The 15,798-nt window shown below is 64.8% G+C and overlaps 4 protein-coding genes across 4 annotated transcripts; 3 read left to right on the top strand and 1 right to left on the bottom strand.

The window, feature by feature from the left end:
* Positions 1-201: 201 nt before the first annotated feature.
* On the top strand, positions 202-3,922 carry JCM10292_001618 (uncharacterized protein; the record flags this gene model as incomplete). Its single annotated transcript, XM_076648570.1, has 10 exons — positions 202-231; positions 287-819; positions 882-1,702; positions 1,782-2,431; positions 2,491-2,547; positions 2,607-3,117; positions 3,174-3,226; positions 3,288-3,416; positions 3,475-3,758; positions 3,823-3,922. The coding sequence occupies 10 exons, from the start codon at positions 202-204 to the stop codon at positions 3,920-3,922; spliced, it is 3,168 nt and encodes a 1,055-aa protein (XP_076505759.1).
* A 15-nt stretch (positions 3,923-3,937) lies between these two features.
* Positions 3,938-6,550, top strand: JCM10292_001617 (uncharacterized protein; the record flags this gene model as incomplete). Its single annotated transcript, XM_076648569.1, has 11 exons — positions 3,938-3,971; positions 4,464-4,612; positions 4,794-5,151; positions 5,210-5,446; positions 5,501-5,682; positions 5,741-5,766; positions 5,826-5,941; positions 6,006-6,017; positions 6,078-6,205; positions 6,292-6,423; positions 6,485-6,550. The coding sequence occupies 11 exons, from the start codon at positions 3,938-3,940 to the stop codon at positions 6,548-6,550; spliced, it is 1,440 nt and encodes a 479-aa protein (XP_076505758.1).
* A 303-nt stretch (positions 6,551-6,853) lies between these two features.
* JCM10292_001616 (uncharacterized protein) lies at positions 6,854-12,477 on the bottom strand (the record flags this gene model as incomplete). Its single annotated transcript, XM_076648568.1, has 6 exons — positions 6,854-6,985; positions 7,045-7,793; positions 7,855-10,343; positions 10,407-10,728; positions 10,798-11,780; positions 11,924-12,477. 6 exons carry the CDS (start codon positions 12,475-12,477, stop codon positions 6,854-6,856), a joined length of 5,229 nt encoding a protein of 1,742 aa, XP_076505757.1.
* Positions 12,478-14,001: 1,524 nt separating this feature from the next.
* Positions 14,002-15,779, top strand: MSP1 (protein-degrading AAA family ATPase MSP1; the record flags this gene model as incomplete). The annotated part of the gene is made up of 9 exons (XM_076648567.1): positions 14,002-14,055; positions 14,139-14,171; positions 14,247-14,424; positions 14,510-14,670; positions 14,770-14,834; positions 14,913-15,050; positions 15,140-15,428; positions 15,519-15,590; positions 15,699-15,779. 9 exons carry the CDS (start codon positions 14,002-14,004, stop codon positions 15,777-15,779), a joined length of 1,071 nt encoding a protein of 356 aa, XP_076505756.1.
* Between the last annotated feature and the right edge of the window lie 19 nt (positions 15,780-15,798).

Raw genomic sequence — 15,798 nt, 5'->3', positions numbered from 1 at the left:
ACATGTCAGCCGTGTGGATGGAACGCGACTCGAGATTCTGAAGTACCTCGTCTGTCACCCTCTTGAGCTGCTCGCGAGTCTGAAGGACGACAGCGCTGGGTAGCCGCTTGACAAGCTCCGTTTTGACTACCAACTCGCGCCAGGTGAGGCGGTGCAGCTTGCGTCGCTCTCGCTTCTTCCCCCACCTGCTCTGCGCCGACGATGGAGGGCGAGCTCGCGCAGGTCGTGCAGGCGCGCCTGGCAGATCTTTCTGAGTCGCCTGTAAGCTCACCCGACACTCCCACAGGCGATCCAACAGCTGTACGACCCGCGTTCTCCGCCGTCGCTTCAGTCGACTCTGCAGCAGCAACTCCAGCATGTGCAGGCCGCTCCAGCCGCCTGGACTCTCGTCGGGCCGTTGATCCAGCACACAGACCCGAGCGTGCGCTTCTTCGCCGCGTCGACGCTGCAGCAGAAGATCGCACGCAGCTGGGAGACCCTCCCTGGCCTCGACACCGCTGCTCCCGCCTCTGGAGATAGCCTGAGCGGCCAGGCTCTTGCGCTCAAGGACTCGCTGCTCTCGTGGCTCGCGGCGAGCGCCGCGGCTGCGTACCCTTCGGCAGCCGGCGCAGCCTCGACGCCGGGCGAGAAGCCCGTCCTGCGCAAACTCGCGGCAGCGGCGACGAGTCTGAGCGTGCGCGTCGAAGGACAGTGGCAGGACTGGCTGCTCGAGGTCGTCATGCGCATCGCGGCGAGCGGAGCGGGGAGGGAGGCGAGCCTGGAGGTCCTCAGCACTGCGATTGAGCAGGTTGCGAGGGCAGAACTCGTCGGCAGCAAGCGGTGCGCGGTTTTTGTGACTTGACAAGGAGCAGAAGAAGCTCATCATGCTCGCTGCGGCGCAGAATGGCCTACATGTCGACGCTCTCATCGACAATCCCGCATCTTGTGACGACCCTCTCTTCCTCCCTTTCCCCTCCCGCCTCGACTCCCGAGGTCAACTCTGCCCTCTCCTGCTTCGTCTCGTACCTCAATGCCGGGCAGCTCTCACACCCCGAGCTCACCACGCTCTACCCGCTCATCCTCCCGCACCTCTCGAACCCCGAAACCGTCGTGGCAGCATGCTCGGCGCTCGAAGAGCTCATCGAGCGCTCGAGCGGGCTTTCCTCGAGCGGCAGCGGTAGCGGCGTCACTCGCTTTGTCAACCGCCAGCGAACGACAGAGCTTATCACGGGCTGGGCAATCGGCCCCTTCGTGCAGCAAGTCCTGGCGCACGCGATCGCCGAAGCGCACGATGGCAGCGAACCGGACGACGAAGCCCTCGCCGTCTTCAAGCTCGTTGCGACCCTCGCCGACCACCACATCTCGACCTTCCTCTTTGACACGCCGCCGCCCTCCGCTGCTGCGCTCGACCCGTCGTCGATCCTCTCGCTCACTCATCCCGCCACGCACGCCCTCCTTGCGGCCCTCCTCGCGCTCACCACTTTCCCGGGTCACTCGTCCGAGTCGTACGGCGTCAACGAGCTGCCGCAAGGCGCGTGGCTCAACCTGCAGGAGCTCGGTGCGGACGAGGGGCTCATCGCTGGACCGGGCGACGGGCGAGAAGGACGCGAGGGACGAGAGGCTGACTGGTCAACGTATCGAGGCGTTTTCGAGGCGCTGGCGAAGGGCGTGCGGGAGAGGGCGACGAGGCCAAGGGAGGAAGAGGTCCGAAGCTGGCCGCGAGGTGCGTTCCGTGTCGCGGCTCGCTTGCTGCACCTTCCCGCGGTGTTGTGGACATACTGAAGCTGTGGACGGATTCGCAGACATCCGAGACGCCTTCCGTGTCTACCGCTCCACCGTCCTGAGCGACGCGGCGCAATACGCTTTCTTCGTCCTACGAGACGACTTGATTGGATCGCTCGTCCAGCTCGCCGCCGAGCAGGTCGCGCAGCCACCGGCGCCGGGTCAGGACAGCTACGAAGAGCTCGAAGCGACGCTCTTCGTTCTATACTCGCTCGGCGAAGTCGTGCCTCTGTCGCCATCGCTCGCCGAGCTTGACCCATCAGCCCCTCCTCCGCCTCTCTCGCAATACCTCTCGCTTCTCTTCGGTCCCTCGATCCTCGGCCGCCTCCCGTCACAAGCCGGCCTCTTCCCCTCTCTCCGATCAACCGCCCTTCGACTCGTCGGCGCTTACAGCCCCTGGTTCTCCTCTCACCCCGAAGCATGCCTGCAAGCCGTCTCGTTTGTCGTCCAGGGCCTGCAAGAACCCGAGCTCGTCCCTGGCGCGGCACGTGCGCTCAAGGGCTTGTGCGACGCGAACCGCAAGGTCCTCGTCGGGCATGTCGGCAGCTTCGTGCAGGTCCTCGGCGGGCTCGAGGGACGGATCGAGGACGAAGAGCTGGCGAAGGTGCTCGAGAGCGTCGCGAGCGTCGTGCAGGCGCTGCCGGAGAACGAGCTCGTCGAGCCTTTGCTGGTGCGGTGCACCTGAAATTGCCCCGAAGGCTGCCCTATTGACTTGTATGTACTCCGCAGGTTCTTGCCAACCCCGTCATCCATCAGCTCACGATGGCTGTGTCCGCTTTGAGCGAGGTGCGTGCGTTGCCCTCCGCGAAGTTGGCACTCCTACTCACCGCCTTGCTCGACTCCAGTCACCCGAAAACGCTCGCGAGCTCTGCCTTCAGCAGCTCATGCGACTGACGGCCCTTGCCAAGGGTCTTTCCGACCCAGAAGGCGACCTGATCGACCTCGACGCCAGCCTCGACGAGACGCAGCTCGTGCGCGATGCAGCCCAACGCGTCCTGCTCGACCCACGCGTTGTCGAGATGCGGTCACAGCTGGGCAAGGCTGTCGAAGGCGCCGCACGAGCCTGGGCTGGCGACTCGGAGGTCGTCGGTGCGCTTTCGGACTACATCCGCCACTCGACGTCGGACGCGGTTCCCTCGCCACTCGCGCTTGACTCGCTCGCACTGCTCGGACTCGCGACCGCAGCGCTGCAAATCGCACCTTCATCGGTATGGCTCGGGATCGCGGGTCAGCTGCTTGCGAGGCTTGCGCGAGACCGGAACGACGCGGAGATGGGCGACGAAGAGCTCGCCAAGGTCGGCCAGCCGGTCGAGGCTGCGCTGAATATTGTGCTGAGCACGCATGGCGACCTCAACGGTGCGTCCGACCGTGCGATTTCTCCGCCACGCTGAACTCACGCGGTCGTCCCGCAGCTATGGCCGAGAATCCCGACGTTGTTGCTGCCTTTCTCGCCTTCTGCTGCCAGGTGCGCTCGTTCTGAGCGATTGTCAGTAAGAGCATCGCTCATGCCTCATGTCCGATATTAGATCGTGCGGCTGTACCCTCGAATCTTCAGCTCGCTTCCTGCGCACTATCTTGATACAGTCCTCGCCTTTGCGGAAAGAGGACTCGCGCTGCAAGAACAGTTTTCGCTGAAGTCAACGATGGAGCTGCTTGTGCGTGCCTACCTGCGCTTGAGGACCCATCAAATGCTGACACCTTGCCTTTCCGCAGCTCCTGAGCATCCAGCAGACCAAGATGGCCTCTTCCTCCTCAGCAGCCTTCCACGCCGTACTGCTCCCACGCGTCCCCACGCTTCTCCGCTCCCTCCTGTCTGCCATTGCCGGCGGTGCACCGCGATCTCACCTGAACTCGCTCAGCGAGCTCTTGCACGCCTGCATTCTCCGTCTCGCCGATCAGGCGCGACCAGCGCTCAAGGAGCTCCTGGCGCAGGACAGGTGGCCAAGCGAGCGCGCGAGCAAGGAGGTCAAGGACAAGTTTGAGCGGGCAGTCTTGTCGTACGTCTTCCCGAGCCCCTTTCCATTTGCGACAATCAAGGCTGACGCTCTCCACACCCTGCAGCGCAAGAACAGGGAAGCAGGTGCGGCAGGCGGTGACGGACTTTGCGCTTGTGTGCCGCGGGCTAGACGGCAGCGCGTACGGAGCTGCGACGACGTACTGAGCCTGCAGAATCGCAATGCTGGCACTAGCGCTCACCTGTCACATGGTAGGTCAAGGTCTCTGAGAGAGCGGAAGGCCGAGGCAGACAGTCACGGAGTTGCCAAGTTTCGTGGCGTATGGGGGGGGCTGCCCCAAGAGTTACTGTTGATATGCTGATATCTTTGACGGCGGCTTTCAGGATGGGGATGTAACTCAGTGGCAGAGTGCCTGCTTCGCATTGTCTGTGCTTGCATGAAGTCCAGGGTTCAACTCCCTGCTTCTCCACCACCTTTTTGCTCCAGTGCAAAGCAACTCGTAAATGCTTTTCGTCGCCTCGCCACCCTATTTTTGATCGCCTAGTACTTCTCGACATAGCGCAATCAGCACACGAGCGCAGTCGAGGTCGGGCGCACGTGCAGCACCGCCCCCACCCGCCATTTCCTCATCGCTTGCCCTTCCGCTCTTTCCCTCTGCCTCTCGGCTGACTTCGATGATGCACTGGCTTACTTTGCTGGGAGCTGCAGCTCCCTTACTGCTATCGACTGTGTCTGCTCGCCCCGCAGCCGAGTGGAACGACGTCTCATCCGCCCAGGTTGTCCTGTCCTCGACTGCGGAGGCCGACTTGGCATACGACTCCGACGACTTGGTCGAGAACGACAGCAAGGAGCACATTGGCGCGGGTCATCTCAGCCAGTGGAGCAGGCAGAACAAGGTGAGTCGCACTCGTTTATCGGATTACGTCGAGCGGTGTACTTGGCGCGCGAAAGCGCGCCGCACAGCTGTGCAGTGCGTCTCGTAGTTGTCCATGAGCAGTGCAGTGAAGCTGTCGATTCGCTGAACAAGCGCAAGACCGCTGCAGCGTCAGAAGCTTAACTTTCGTTGCCTTCCCGCAGGACGACTTCCTCGACGCGTTGCGCTCAAACGAGGCGAATGATTGGATCATCGTCATGGGCAACGAGGCTGGCGATCTCGACTCGCTCGTGTCGGCCCTCGCCCTCTCATACATGTACACCCACCTCCCCGAGCCGCAGAAGGCGGTCGCGCTCCTCCAGACTGAGCAGGACGCCTTGGACCTCCGGCCCGAAAACTCGCTCGCGCTCCACTATGCCAAGATGACCTCAGGTCACCGCGACCTCCTCACGATCGATGAGTTGCCCATCAAGCCGGACGACCTTGGTCACCGCATCCAAGGCATTGCTCTTGTCGACCACAACGTCCCGCGATCCGAATGGAACGAGTCGACCATCGTTGGTGGGCACCGAGACATAGTCTGTGCTATCGCTTCAAAGTCTGACCCTGTCACTCACAGCCATCATCGATCACCACGACGATCGCGGCCTCGCAAACGACACGGCTAATCCGCGTATCATCGAGCGCTCCGGCTCGTGCTCGTCTCTTGTGACTCGCTACATGATGTCACAGCTGCCCGACTCGGACAACGCACGTCGGCTGCCCGACAACCTCGACGAGCTCGAGGTGGACGAGATCGAGGACCTGGTGCACGGCCCGCTGCCGAAGGAGCTTGTGGAGCTGCTCCTCCGCACCAGTACGTCTTCCCTCATGACCACTTTGCGACATCCACCAACTCATCTTTGCCCAGTCGCGATCGACTCGAGCGGCCTTGGCAAGGAGGACAGTCAGCCTGTCGACGTAGAGTCGGCTTCCCAGCTCTACCCACGCAGTAGCTGGAAGAACCGCAAGATGAAGAAAACAATGAAGCTTCTGGACGACGACATGAAGGCGTCGAGGAAGGCGCTTGATGACCTCGACCTGCGCTCATTGGTAACTTTGTCATCTATCGGCTCTCCTATAGGCATACGACTCACGACTTGCTCTCAAGCTCCGGCGTGACTGGAAGGGCGATGCGTACGTACTTTCGAGGCATGGTTGCGTAGAAACGCTCACCGCCTGTCCTCTTCGCGCAGCATTCCTACCAAGTCGAAGAAGTACCCTCACATCGCGCTCGGCTTCGCGTCGGCACCCGTCTCGCTCGAGGAGCAGATCGAGCGCACGCCCGAGAAGACCGTGCCGGAGTGGTTCGGTGCGTTGTCCTGCATTCCGTGTGCTGCTGGGGCTCCGCCTGACGCACTTGCCTGTTCGCATAGCTATCGAGCGGGGTCAGTCATGCGCGCGCAGAATACTCCATCAGCTGGCCACTGACTGATAGATACACATAGCCTGGACGTCCGAGATTCAGGCCGACGTCTCGGTCGCGCTGACCAACTTCCGCGACGAGAAGTCGGGCGAGAAGTACCGCCAGCTCGCACTTGTCGTCGCTCACGGCTACGGCAAACGCTTGCACGAGGTGAGTCTCAACAAGTTTCTCAGCTCCCTCCCGCGGCAGCTGCACCTGAAAGTCGCATGCTGAGTGCTTCCCGCATCGGGTCCCAGGGCTCGGCGAACCGGCTTTTCAAGGCACTCGTGAATGCAGTCGAAGGCGCTGGCATCAAGGGCCTGAAGGAGTGGAAGCGTCCCGACGGCAAGAAACTCTTGCCACGTCGCGCGGTCTGGCAATACCAGTCGGTAATTGCGGCGGTCTCTTCCGGGCTCGTGCCGACTAGAGCTGACGCACTGCTGCTGACAGGATACCGCGAGCCGCAAATTCTGGCGCCCGATCCTCGAGGAGGCAACGAAGGAGTGGCAGGGTTAGTCTGTGCCGAGATTGTCCAAAGTGCAGATCGTGCTCTCGAAACGAATGGAACCGATCAAAGGCCGTGGATGTGGGCTACATTACCGAGGAGTAGTAGTGGAGAGGAAGAACGAGTTCTCTACGACAGACGAGGGTGAACAGAGGAAAAAGCGTAAGCTAAAGGGGAGGGAATGTCAAGGCATGCTAGAAACAACGAAGGGCCCCAGGAAAGAAACAGAGCGGACAGCGCAGGGGTGGGTATGTCAGGTATAGAGGTGACGACGACGGAGTAGCGCCTAGGGAAAGGGACAAAGGAGACTGCATCTAGCGGCGGAAGAAGCCGACTGCATGCGGGAATACCGTGTCGACGAAGGTATCGATCACGGGCTGGACCTGGGTCGACCATCTCGTGTACGCGAAGTACAGGGCGACGAGAAGAACAGGAAGCCAGAAAAGCTGTAACGAGAGTCGCGTTAGGATCGCCTGGCGAGCTGGGCAGGGAAGCGGCAACGCACCCGAAGCATCGTGTCTTGACGAATGCCGACCTGGCCCTCGGCGACGGCGCTGTACGTGCTGCCCGTGTCGGTCTCCGCGCCTGCATCCGTCTCGTCCGACTCTTGCGAGGCGGCCGAGATGCGGCGACGAAGCTTGTCGCGCGGCGCAGCGACGACACGACGAGCAAGCGAAGCACTCGATGCAGCGAGAGAAACGGATGAGGTGGCGGAAGTGGCGGCAGGCTTCTCAGGAGGAGGCGAGGCGAGGTCTTCGGTTGCCGAGTACGATGGCGGCGGCGACGACGGCGCCTTGTGCCACCAGTGCGGCGTGGGGAAAGCCGCTCGCCAATCGCGTAGCGGAGACAGCGTCAAGCGCTCCGCAGACGATTCGTCGGCCTGCTCGCCGAGGTCGGTCGCATCGTGCGACTCGAGCTCGCGCGCCTCGCCCACGGTGGCTGCGCGGCGACGCTTGCTCTTCGCCGCCGAGCCGCTCGCACCACTCATGTGGCGAGTGAGTGCGGCCGGCATCGCGTGGAAGGCGGTAATCTCGGGGATGTGCATCTGCGGCACGCCGAAGCGAGTCGCCTTTGCCTTCTCCCACACGCCGGTGACGCCGCCCGCGAGCGGTTGCAGCTTGTCGAGACCCGGCTGCACCGTCGGCTTGAGCTTCTGCGAGAGCCAGGACGAAGAAACCGAGGCGAGCTGGTTGAGCGGGGTGATCGGAAGGGACTGCGGCGGGGCGACGGGCTTATCGTCGTCACTGTCGGGGGCTGTGGAATCGCGACACAGGTAAGTCGATGGGCAACTTGCAAGTTCAAGGAAGGAACGCACGGGTGAGCGAGACGCGCCGGAACCGAGGCGACACGCGCTTGGCCTCGACAATCTCCTCCTCCTCAGTCTCGACGAGGTGGTGCAGCGAGATGGTCGACCCGCTGCGCGACACGTTCCTCGAGCGAATCGGCCGACGGACGGGCGACGTAGAGTCGTAGTCCTCCGACTCGTCGGCATCGTGCGCATGGTCGTCGTCCGACTCGTCTTCCGAATCCGACTCGACGGTCCAGTCGCTCGGGTACTCCGTCGCGCGGTCCTCCTCATCTTCGCTCGCGTAGCGGCTGCTCGGCAAACTGAGCCTGCGCCCACCGCGCGGGGAAGCGCTCGGCGAGGGCAAGAGCGAGCGAGCAGGCGCCTGCTGCCGCGGCGAGAACGAGACGAGCTGCCGCCTCGCACTCGCCGAGATCCGGGGCGTTGCCATGCCCGCCGCACCGCGTGCGAGCAGAAGGTCCTCCACGTCGACGTCGTCGCGCTCCTGCGCAATCTCGAGCGGCGTCTTGCCCGCCATGTTGCGCGCGCCGAGCGTCGCGCCGGCATCGAGGAGCTGGCGGGCGATGTTGACGCGACCGTAGAGCGCGGCGAAGTGCAGCGCCGTGTAGCCGTTGCGGTCTGCAGCATCGAGCGCGATGTCGCGCTGGAGGAGGAAGGCGACGAGGCGGTGGAAGCCGAGCACGGCTGCGAGGTGCAGGAGTGTGTGCTGCTGCGCATTGGCGAACGAGATGGGCGGGCGCGTCGAGGGGAGCGACGGAGCTGCGCCGGGGATGAGGGACGGGTCGAGATCGAGGAGCGAGAGGAACTTGATGACGATGCCCTCGAAGTTGCGCGTCTCGCCGCTCGCGACCGCAGGCAGAGGCGGCAACGAGGACGAGCCCGGGCTCGGCGGGCCACTGACGGACGACCTGCGAGACGATGCGCGCGACGAAGCAGGTGTCGCATACACCGACGTAGCAGCCGCATTGAGCGTCGCTGCCAGCGCGGCCGTGTCGCTTGCGCCTCCTGGTGCGGCGCCGCCTGCCGCGCCAGTCGCTGTTGCACCCGCGCCGCCATTCTGCGAGTTGCCGACGATACGCATCGCGATCGCACTCGCGTCTTCGACGCGGCCCATCATCTTGAGGCCAACGACCTGAAGCGCGAGCTCGAGGAGCGAGCGGTCCGAGTCGTCGCGGTACGTGAACAGCTGCAGGCCGCCCATGCCCGGCTCGACCGTGAGCGGCACGCCCTTGATGCTGACGACGACAGGGCCAGGGTTGGGCGACGGCGGGAGGACGCAGACGAGCGTGTTGGCCGACCAGAAGTGCGTCGGGACGGCAGCCGAGTCGCCGAAGACGCACGTCAGGTCGCGGACAAAGTTCTCGCCGAGAACCGTCACCTCCACGCCACCGTGAACGGGACCCTCAGCGGGGATAATGCGGCTGATGCGAGGCGGGGCGACGGCGGGAGGCGTGAGTTGCTCAGGCTGCTGGTTGAGCGCCCAGCTGGGCGTGAGGCTCGTCGGGATGGGCTCGGTGGCAGGGATGGCGAACGAAGGGATTTGCGGAGGGGGCGGACCGGTCGACACCGGCGCGCACTCGAGCAGCGAAGGGTTGGGCGAGGGGAAGCCGCTGAAGAAGGATTGGAGCGACTCGGACGGCGCCGTCGAGCCTGGCGACAAAGGCGGCGACGAAAGACTGCCGCGCCAGTCGAGCGCGCCGTTGACCTGCTGCAGCGGCTGCTGCTGGGTCTGCAGCGGGTCGATCGAGAGCGACCGCCGCGGCTCGTCGGAAGACATGTACGACGTCGCAGGCGTCACCATGCCCGAAGCGTTCTGCGGCGTCGACTCGGCCATGAAGGCGTCCTCGAGACCGCCGAGGCCGAGCGCCGACCCGAGCGTACTGCTCGGCGAACCAGTCTGCCCGTCGCGTCCAGGCAGCGGCGGCAGGACGACGTTTCCGACAAGCGAGGGCGTCGGCGCAACCGGCGAGCCAGCCCGGAGCGGCGTCATGGCGAACGTCGGCGAGCGATGAGTCGACGAAGCGGACGAGCCGCCAGCGCGCTTGCCCGTGCCGCTCCGGGCCGGACGAGCATCAGCATCGTAAGGCCGGTTCTTCTTGCCCGCTGCTGCGGCGTCGTACCCTTCGTCGTCGCTCTCGGTCGCACCGCGGCGGGAGCGAGCAGTAGGCTGGCGGCGCGGACGGCCCGAGGCGTGCGTCGTCGGCGCGGAAGCCGAGCCAACGGAAGTGGCGCCGGGCGAGGACGACTTGTCGCGCTTAGGGTCTCTGCGCGTGGACGAGGCGGCGTTGCCGGCCTTGCCAGCTTTGCGCTTAGCGTTGCCCGCTTGCTGCTGCTGCTGCAGAAGCTGTTGTGCGGCGAGCTCCTCCGCGGCGGCGGCAGCAGCGGTCGAGGCGGCCTTTGTAGAAGACGTCGTCTTGTGGTCGTCGGTGATCATGATCGGCGGAGTGAGGCCCGTTGCGACAAGGTTGCCCTGGTGGTCACGCAAGCGGTAGCGGATGCTGCGAGTCACGAACGGTCAGATCAGCGGCCCGGGAGAGAGATGTCCGCGAAGCGCGACGAACCAGAAGCCCTTCTTCTCCTTGTGATGCCGGCAGTAGCACGTAATCCGGGTCGGGATGATGACCTCGCCCGTCTGGAACTCGACAAACTCGGTCGCGTTGAAGACGACGACCTTGCGGCGCTCCTCGGCCTCGTTGCGCTCGCCGTCGCCTTCTGCGGGGACGGGGATCGGAAGGTGCGTCACCTTGCCCTTGGCGTCCTTCTTACGGAGCGAACGCTTGAGCTCGCGCTGCTCGCAGTTGGTACAGATTGTGATCTCGTAGGCCGGGTCCGTCGCAGAGACAACGGCGACATCGACCAAGAGCGTCTTGTCGGCGGGCGGTTCTGCACAGAGCCGGAAAGCGTCAGCCTCCGTGTGTGAGGCAAAGAGCAAGCATGCGTCAAGCTGCGCACCTGGCTTCGCCGCCTTTGCCGCCGCCGCCGCCCCGAGCGTCTTTCCCGGCTTGCTCTTGAGCGCCAGGAACTTGGGCAAGCGGAGGTGCGTCCACGTCCCGACGCGCTCGAGCACGTTGGCAGCACTCGCGTCGAGCCCGCCCTCCTCGAGCACGAGCGCATCGCCGACGCGCCCGTGCGCGTCCGTCTCGACCTTGGCGCCGTCGCGCGGGCGCACGAGCGCGAGCGAGACCTTGATCTGCGTCTCTACGCGGCTCTTGGCGCCGACGGTCGGGACGCCGAGGACGAGCATCTCGGCGGGGAGCGCGAGGCCGCGCTGCGCGGCCGCGCGCCGCAGGTCGGCGGGCGAGGGCGAGGCGAACGAGGGGATGAGGCGCGCGGCTTGCACCGCGTCGCGCGCGACGAGGTTGACCGAGCCGCTCGCCGTGTAGATCGACTTGCCCGCGCTGTTGAGCGTCTCGGCGCGCAGCGTGCGCTGCGACCCTGCGCCTGGTCCGCCGGACGCTGCCGCTGACGCGGTCGGGGCAGTGGCCGAGGAAGACGTGGACGCCTCGCTGCGGCGCGACAGGCTCGCATCGCGCGTGCCCGGTGCTGTCCCTGGCCCGCTCATGCTCGTGCGCGTGCTACGGCCAACGCGGCTCACGCTCGATGCGCGAGTCGACGGCGCCGAGCTGTCAAAGTCAACGTCGACGGATCCTGCAGTCGGGGCGTACGAAGGGAATTCGGACGCGGGCGAGCCGGCGGGGGAGGGGGTGTGCGTCGACGAGGTGAGCGAGGGGGCGATGCCGGCGTTGACGGCGAGGAGGTTGACGGGAATCGAGAGGGGCTCGATACCGACTGGCTGCTGGTGGTGCTGGTGCTGATGATGATGCAGGGGCAGCTGAGCGGAGAAAGCGGTAGTCGAGGCCGACGTAGAGTAGGCAGACGAAGGCGCCGAGAGAGGTGTCGAGAGGGTTTCGATGGGCGAAGTGAGGGTGGCCGGACTGCGCGTCGGGTGTCGACAAGGTGATCGAAGACAAAAAGGACAAGGCACAGACGAGCTGAAAGTCAGCCCCTGTCCGCTGACGGTTGGGCACCGCCCCCGGACCTGCGATAGCGACGAGTCGAGGCAGAGAGTAGGACGCACCCGCAGACGTCCCCGTGCACCATGTCATCAAATTCCATCTCCATGCGGTCCTGCCCACGCTCCTGCGAGTCTGCGGGCGCCGAGAAGTAGTCGCCCCCGGAAGCGTTCGCTCGACTGCGGTGGTCGTCGTCTGCGAGGCTCGCGGCCGACGGCGACTCGCGGTGCGCGTCCGAGGCGGTCCAGAAGTCGCTCGGGAGGGGCAAGCACTCGTCGGGCTGGGCGTGGAGGGGTTCGGGGGCGGCAGAGGATGCTCGCGACGAGTGCCGAGGGGCCAGCTTGAGCGAGGCTGCGGACGCGGCCGCAAAGGCGGCGGGGTCGAGCGGACTGTGAGCTGCTCCCCAGGGCACCTGGACGTGCACAGCGGCGAGGGCGTCGAGGTCGAGGCCCCAGGCGTGGTTGGACGCGGCCGAGTAGCTCGAGTCGGCGGGCGACGAGTGGTCCTCGCTCGCGCCAGAGCCCTCGCCCGACGACGACGACGAGTCAAAGTGCCCGTCCGGGTCGTACTGCCCGCGCCCTGCAGCCCCCGGCGCGGCCCCGTCCAGCGCAAAGTCCATGGCCCGCAGTTGGGGGCAGGGGCGACGACGACGACGACGAGCTGCGTGGCGATCGAGCGGACAGGTGGCGTGCGGCGGGCGAGTGCAGAGAGTGTAGCAGCGCTCAATGGTCCTCGAGTGGACTGCGCTCGACGGGGAAGAGGCGAGCAACCGCGCTGCCGAGTTGGAGCTTCGCGCTTCGCGCTCGCCTGTCTCCTCCTCCTTTCTCCGCGAAGGCCGAAAAAGGTTGAAACCCTCCCCGCCAACTCTGTCGCGCGTGTTTCTGCAGCCCTTCTCACCCTCTCACTAGGCGCATCCTACACCCACAGTACCCAAACCGAATCCGCGCGAATCCGCTCCTGTCCCCTCGTCCTCCGCCCCCTCGCCCTCGCGCCTGACTTCTCGTGCGAGGTCCCCTCTTGCTTATCGACGCACGTTCCAGCTTGGCGCTTGACCGGGCGCACCCGAGCCACGTCTCCCGCTGCGGCCAATACGAGCTCCACATTGCGCTCGGCGGGGGGCCGGGAACGCGCAAGGCGGGAGAGATCGTCGCCCGCGATTCCGAGAGCCCGTCCTCCCGTCGCCGGCCTGCCAAACAATCAAACCCGCCGCCACTGATTGCGTGCAGCAAGGCGTCTCGCAGCGGGAGGCAGGCCAAGCGCAGAGGCACCAGCATTGCAGACACGGGGCAACGTCCCGCCCAGAGCAGCAGAGCACGGAAACCACAGCGCCAAGCTCGCTCCAGTCTCGCAGATAGCAACGAAGCGGATCGCAGTGCTTGAACGCGTCGAGTCCCCGGCACCGTGGGAGGGAGCAGGCGGAACGAAGGAGGGAACGGGAGCAGCCGGTTCTCGGCCGAAGCGACGAGGACGGGAGGAACCGCCTGGTCCCGTACCGGGCAACAATGTCTTGTGTCCACCGAAGGTGCGATAAGGCAGGAGGTAGGGTGGCCGAGTCTGACACGACGACAGGAGCCCGCGAGGCAAGCGTCGTGGAGGAGACGCAGCAAACGCGAAAATCGATGACCACTCGGTATCTTCGGGGATGCGATGCAAGCGGAGTCCATAACTGGTGACGCGGTACAAGCGTGCAAGTCTCAACAACTCCGTGAGTCGATGAGCAGGCAGCGGCGGTGACATGCTGCCCCCAGCCGAGGTCCCGCGTGTGCACGAACAGGCCAGAGGAGAGGCGAGGCGACCTGTTGACATCCGGAGGGCCAGACAGAACCAGCACCGGCATCCAACCACTCTGCAAGAGAACCTCGGCAATGTCAGACACGCCCGAGCATCGCGCTGAGCGCGTAGTGCGTCGCAGATGAAAGAAGCCGGGTAGAGCAAGCGGACGGTGGCGTCGCAACCTTGGGCGCGCCGGCGAGTGGAACGCGTGCCTGTACGAGACTGTGCAGGACCAGTGCGCTCGTCGTCGTCCAGCCTGTACGAGCTGCGACGTTGCGGTTGTGCCCAACTCGCGCATCTCGCTTGTCGCTCGCTTCCGGTTCGCTCGCTTCCACTTTCGCGCCAGCTTGCAGCTAGTCCGACGGCAGCAATGGCGCCCAATCCTCAGCGTACAAAGCTCCTGATCGACGTCGGCCTCTTTGCTGTGCGTCAATCGCTCTCTCCGCCTCGTCCTCAGCCGGAGGACTCGCACGTGAAGCTGACCGCGCACTCGTGTTCGCCCGGCAGGTCTCGCAAGTCGTCCTGTGGTATGCCTTCAAGGTGCGTCCCACTGCAAGCCGATCATCCGCCCTGCAGTACCCGACTGACTTCTTCCACCTCGTCGCCGCCGAGCAGGTCGTGATGAACCACGCCGACCCACAGCGCTCCAAGCGCAAGGAGAGCAAGGCCAAGGCGCAGGAGACGCTCGGGACCAAGCTCGGGCTCGACCTTTCGAGCCTCGACCTGACCGAGCACGAGGAGATTGTCGCCGGAGAGGTCGTCGCGGCGGAGGACATTGGCGTGTCGTTCAAGGGTGCGTCCCTGTTCACCGCCGTCGTTGAAAGGAGCTCCTGTTGAACTCTTGCTGACCTGAAATTTGCTCATGACCCGCCGCGCAGACGTCGGCGGCCTCGACCCCATCATCTCGCAGCTCCGCGAGGCCGTTATCTTCCCGCTCTGCTACCCGCAGCTGTTCGACTCGGCCGCGGGTCTCTTCGGCGCGCCCAAGGGCGTCCTGCTGTATGGCCCGCCTGGGTGCGGAAAGACGATGCTCGCAAAGGTGCGCTGGTTGCCTCGCTCGTCCGGCCTCGATGCACAGCCAGGATTGCTGTCGCGGGTCGTGGCGTTTGGTGGCCTGGCTGACTTCAGTGTCGTGCAGGCTCTCGCGAAGGAGTCGGGCGCGACCTTCATCAACATGCACGTCTCGACGCTCACTGACAAGTGGTACGTCCCCCATTTCTCGGTCGCCCGGGCATTTTGACCAGTTCCGCGCAGCTCTGTTGACGCGGACTATTCTTACAGGTTCGGAGAGTCGAACAAGCTCGTCGCGGCGCTCTTCTCGCTCGCACGAAAGCTGCAGCCGTCCATCATCTTCATCGACGAGATTGACTCGTTCCTGCGCGAGCGCAGTCGGGCAGATCACGAGGTGACGGGCATGATGTGAGTGCATCGGTCTTCGGACGCCTTTGCCGGGATGTAACGTCTGTACGTCAAGGGCTAAACGAACACCGTGATGCCGCGCCTCACAGGAAAGCCGAATTCATGTCACTTTGGGACGGCCTCACCACGACCAACGACACGCGCATCCTCGTCCTCGGCGCGACGAACCGCCCGAACGACATCGACAGCGCGATCCTGCGCCGCATGCCCAAGCGGTTCGCGATCCGCCTCCCCGACGCGCAGCAGCGGCGGAGCGTCCTCCAGCTCATGCTGCGCGACATCAAGCTCGAGGACGGGTTCGACCTCGAGGGGCTCGTGCGCAAGACGGACGGGCTCAGCGGGAGCGACATCAAGGAGGCGTGCAGGAACGCGGCGATGGTGCGTCTCGCGCTCGCTTCGATACGGCCGCGCGGTGCAGCGCGAGCTTTGGCGCTCGGACTGACGCATGGGTCTACTCACGCATCGCAGGTACCGGTGAGGGAGTATATGCGGAAGAATCTGGCAAATGGTCAGGTCGACGTCGAGAAGGTCCGAGCAGGGGTGCGTCCGCTCGTCTCGCTCACTTGCTCAAGGCCTCGTTCCCCACTTTGCGGGACGAGCTGATGCTGGCATCCAGGTTCGGGCTGACGCATTCCGTGCCGTGTGCAGAAATTCGACATCCGACCCCTCGCCCTGCGCGACTTCTTCCAGTCCGACTATGCAACCGTCGAGTCCGAGACACTCGACTAGACGCTCGAACCCCCCCCCC

The sequence above is a fragment of the Rhodotorula paludigena genome (genome assembly GCF_050403205.1).
Source record: "Rhodotorula paludigena JCM10292 DNA, Rt_paludigena_JCM10292v1_ctg17, whole genome shotgun sequence".
Lineage (NCBI taxonomy): Eukaryota > Fungi > Basidiomycota > Microbotryomycetes > Sporidiobolales > Sporidiobolaceae > Rhodotorula > Rhodotorula paludigena.
The sequence above is the reverse complement of the archived record's forward strand: the minus strand, read 5'-3'. Positions and strand labels throughout refer to the sequence as shown.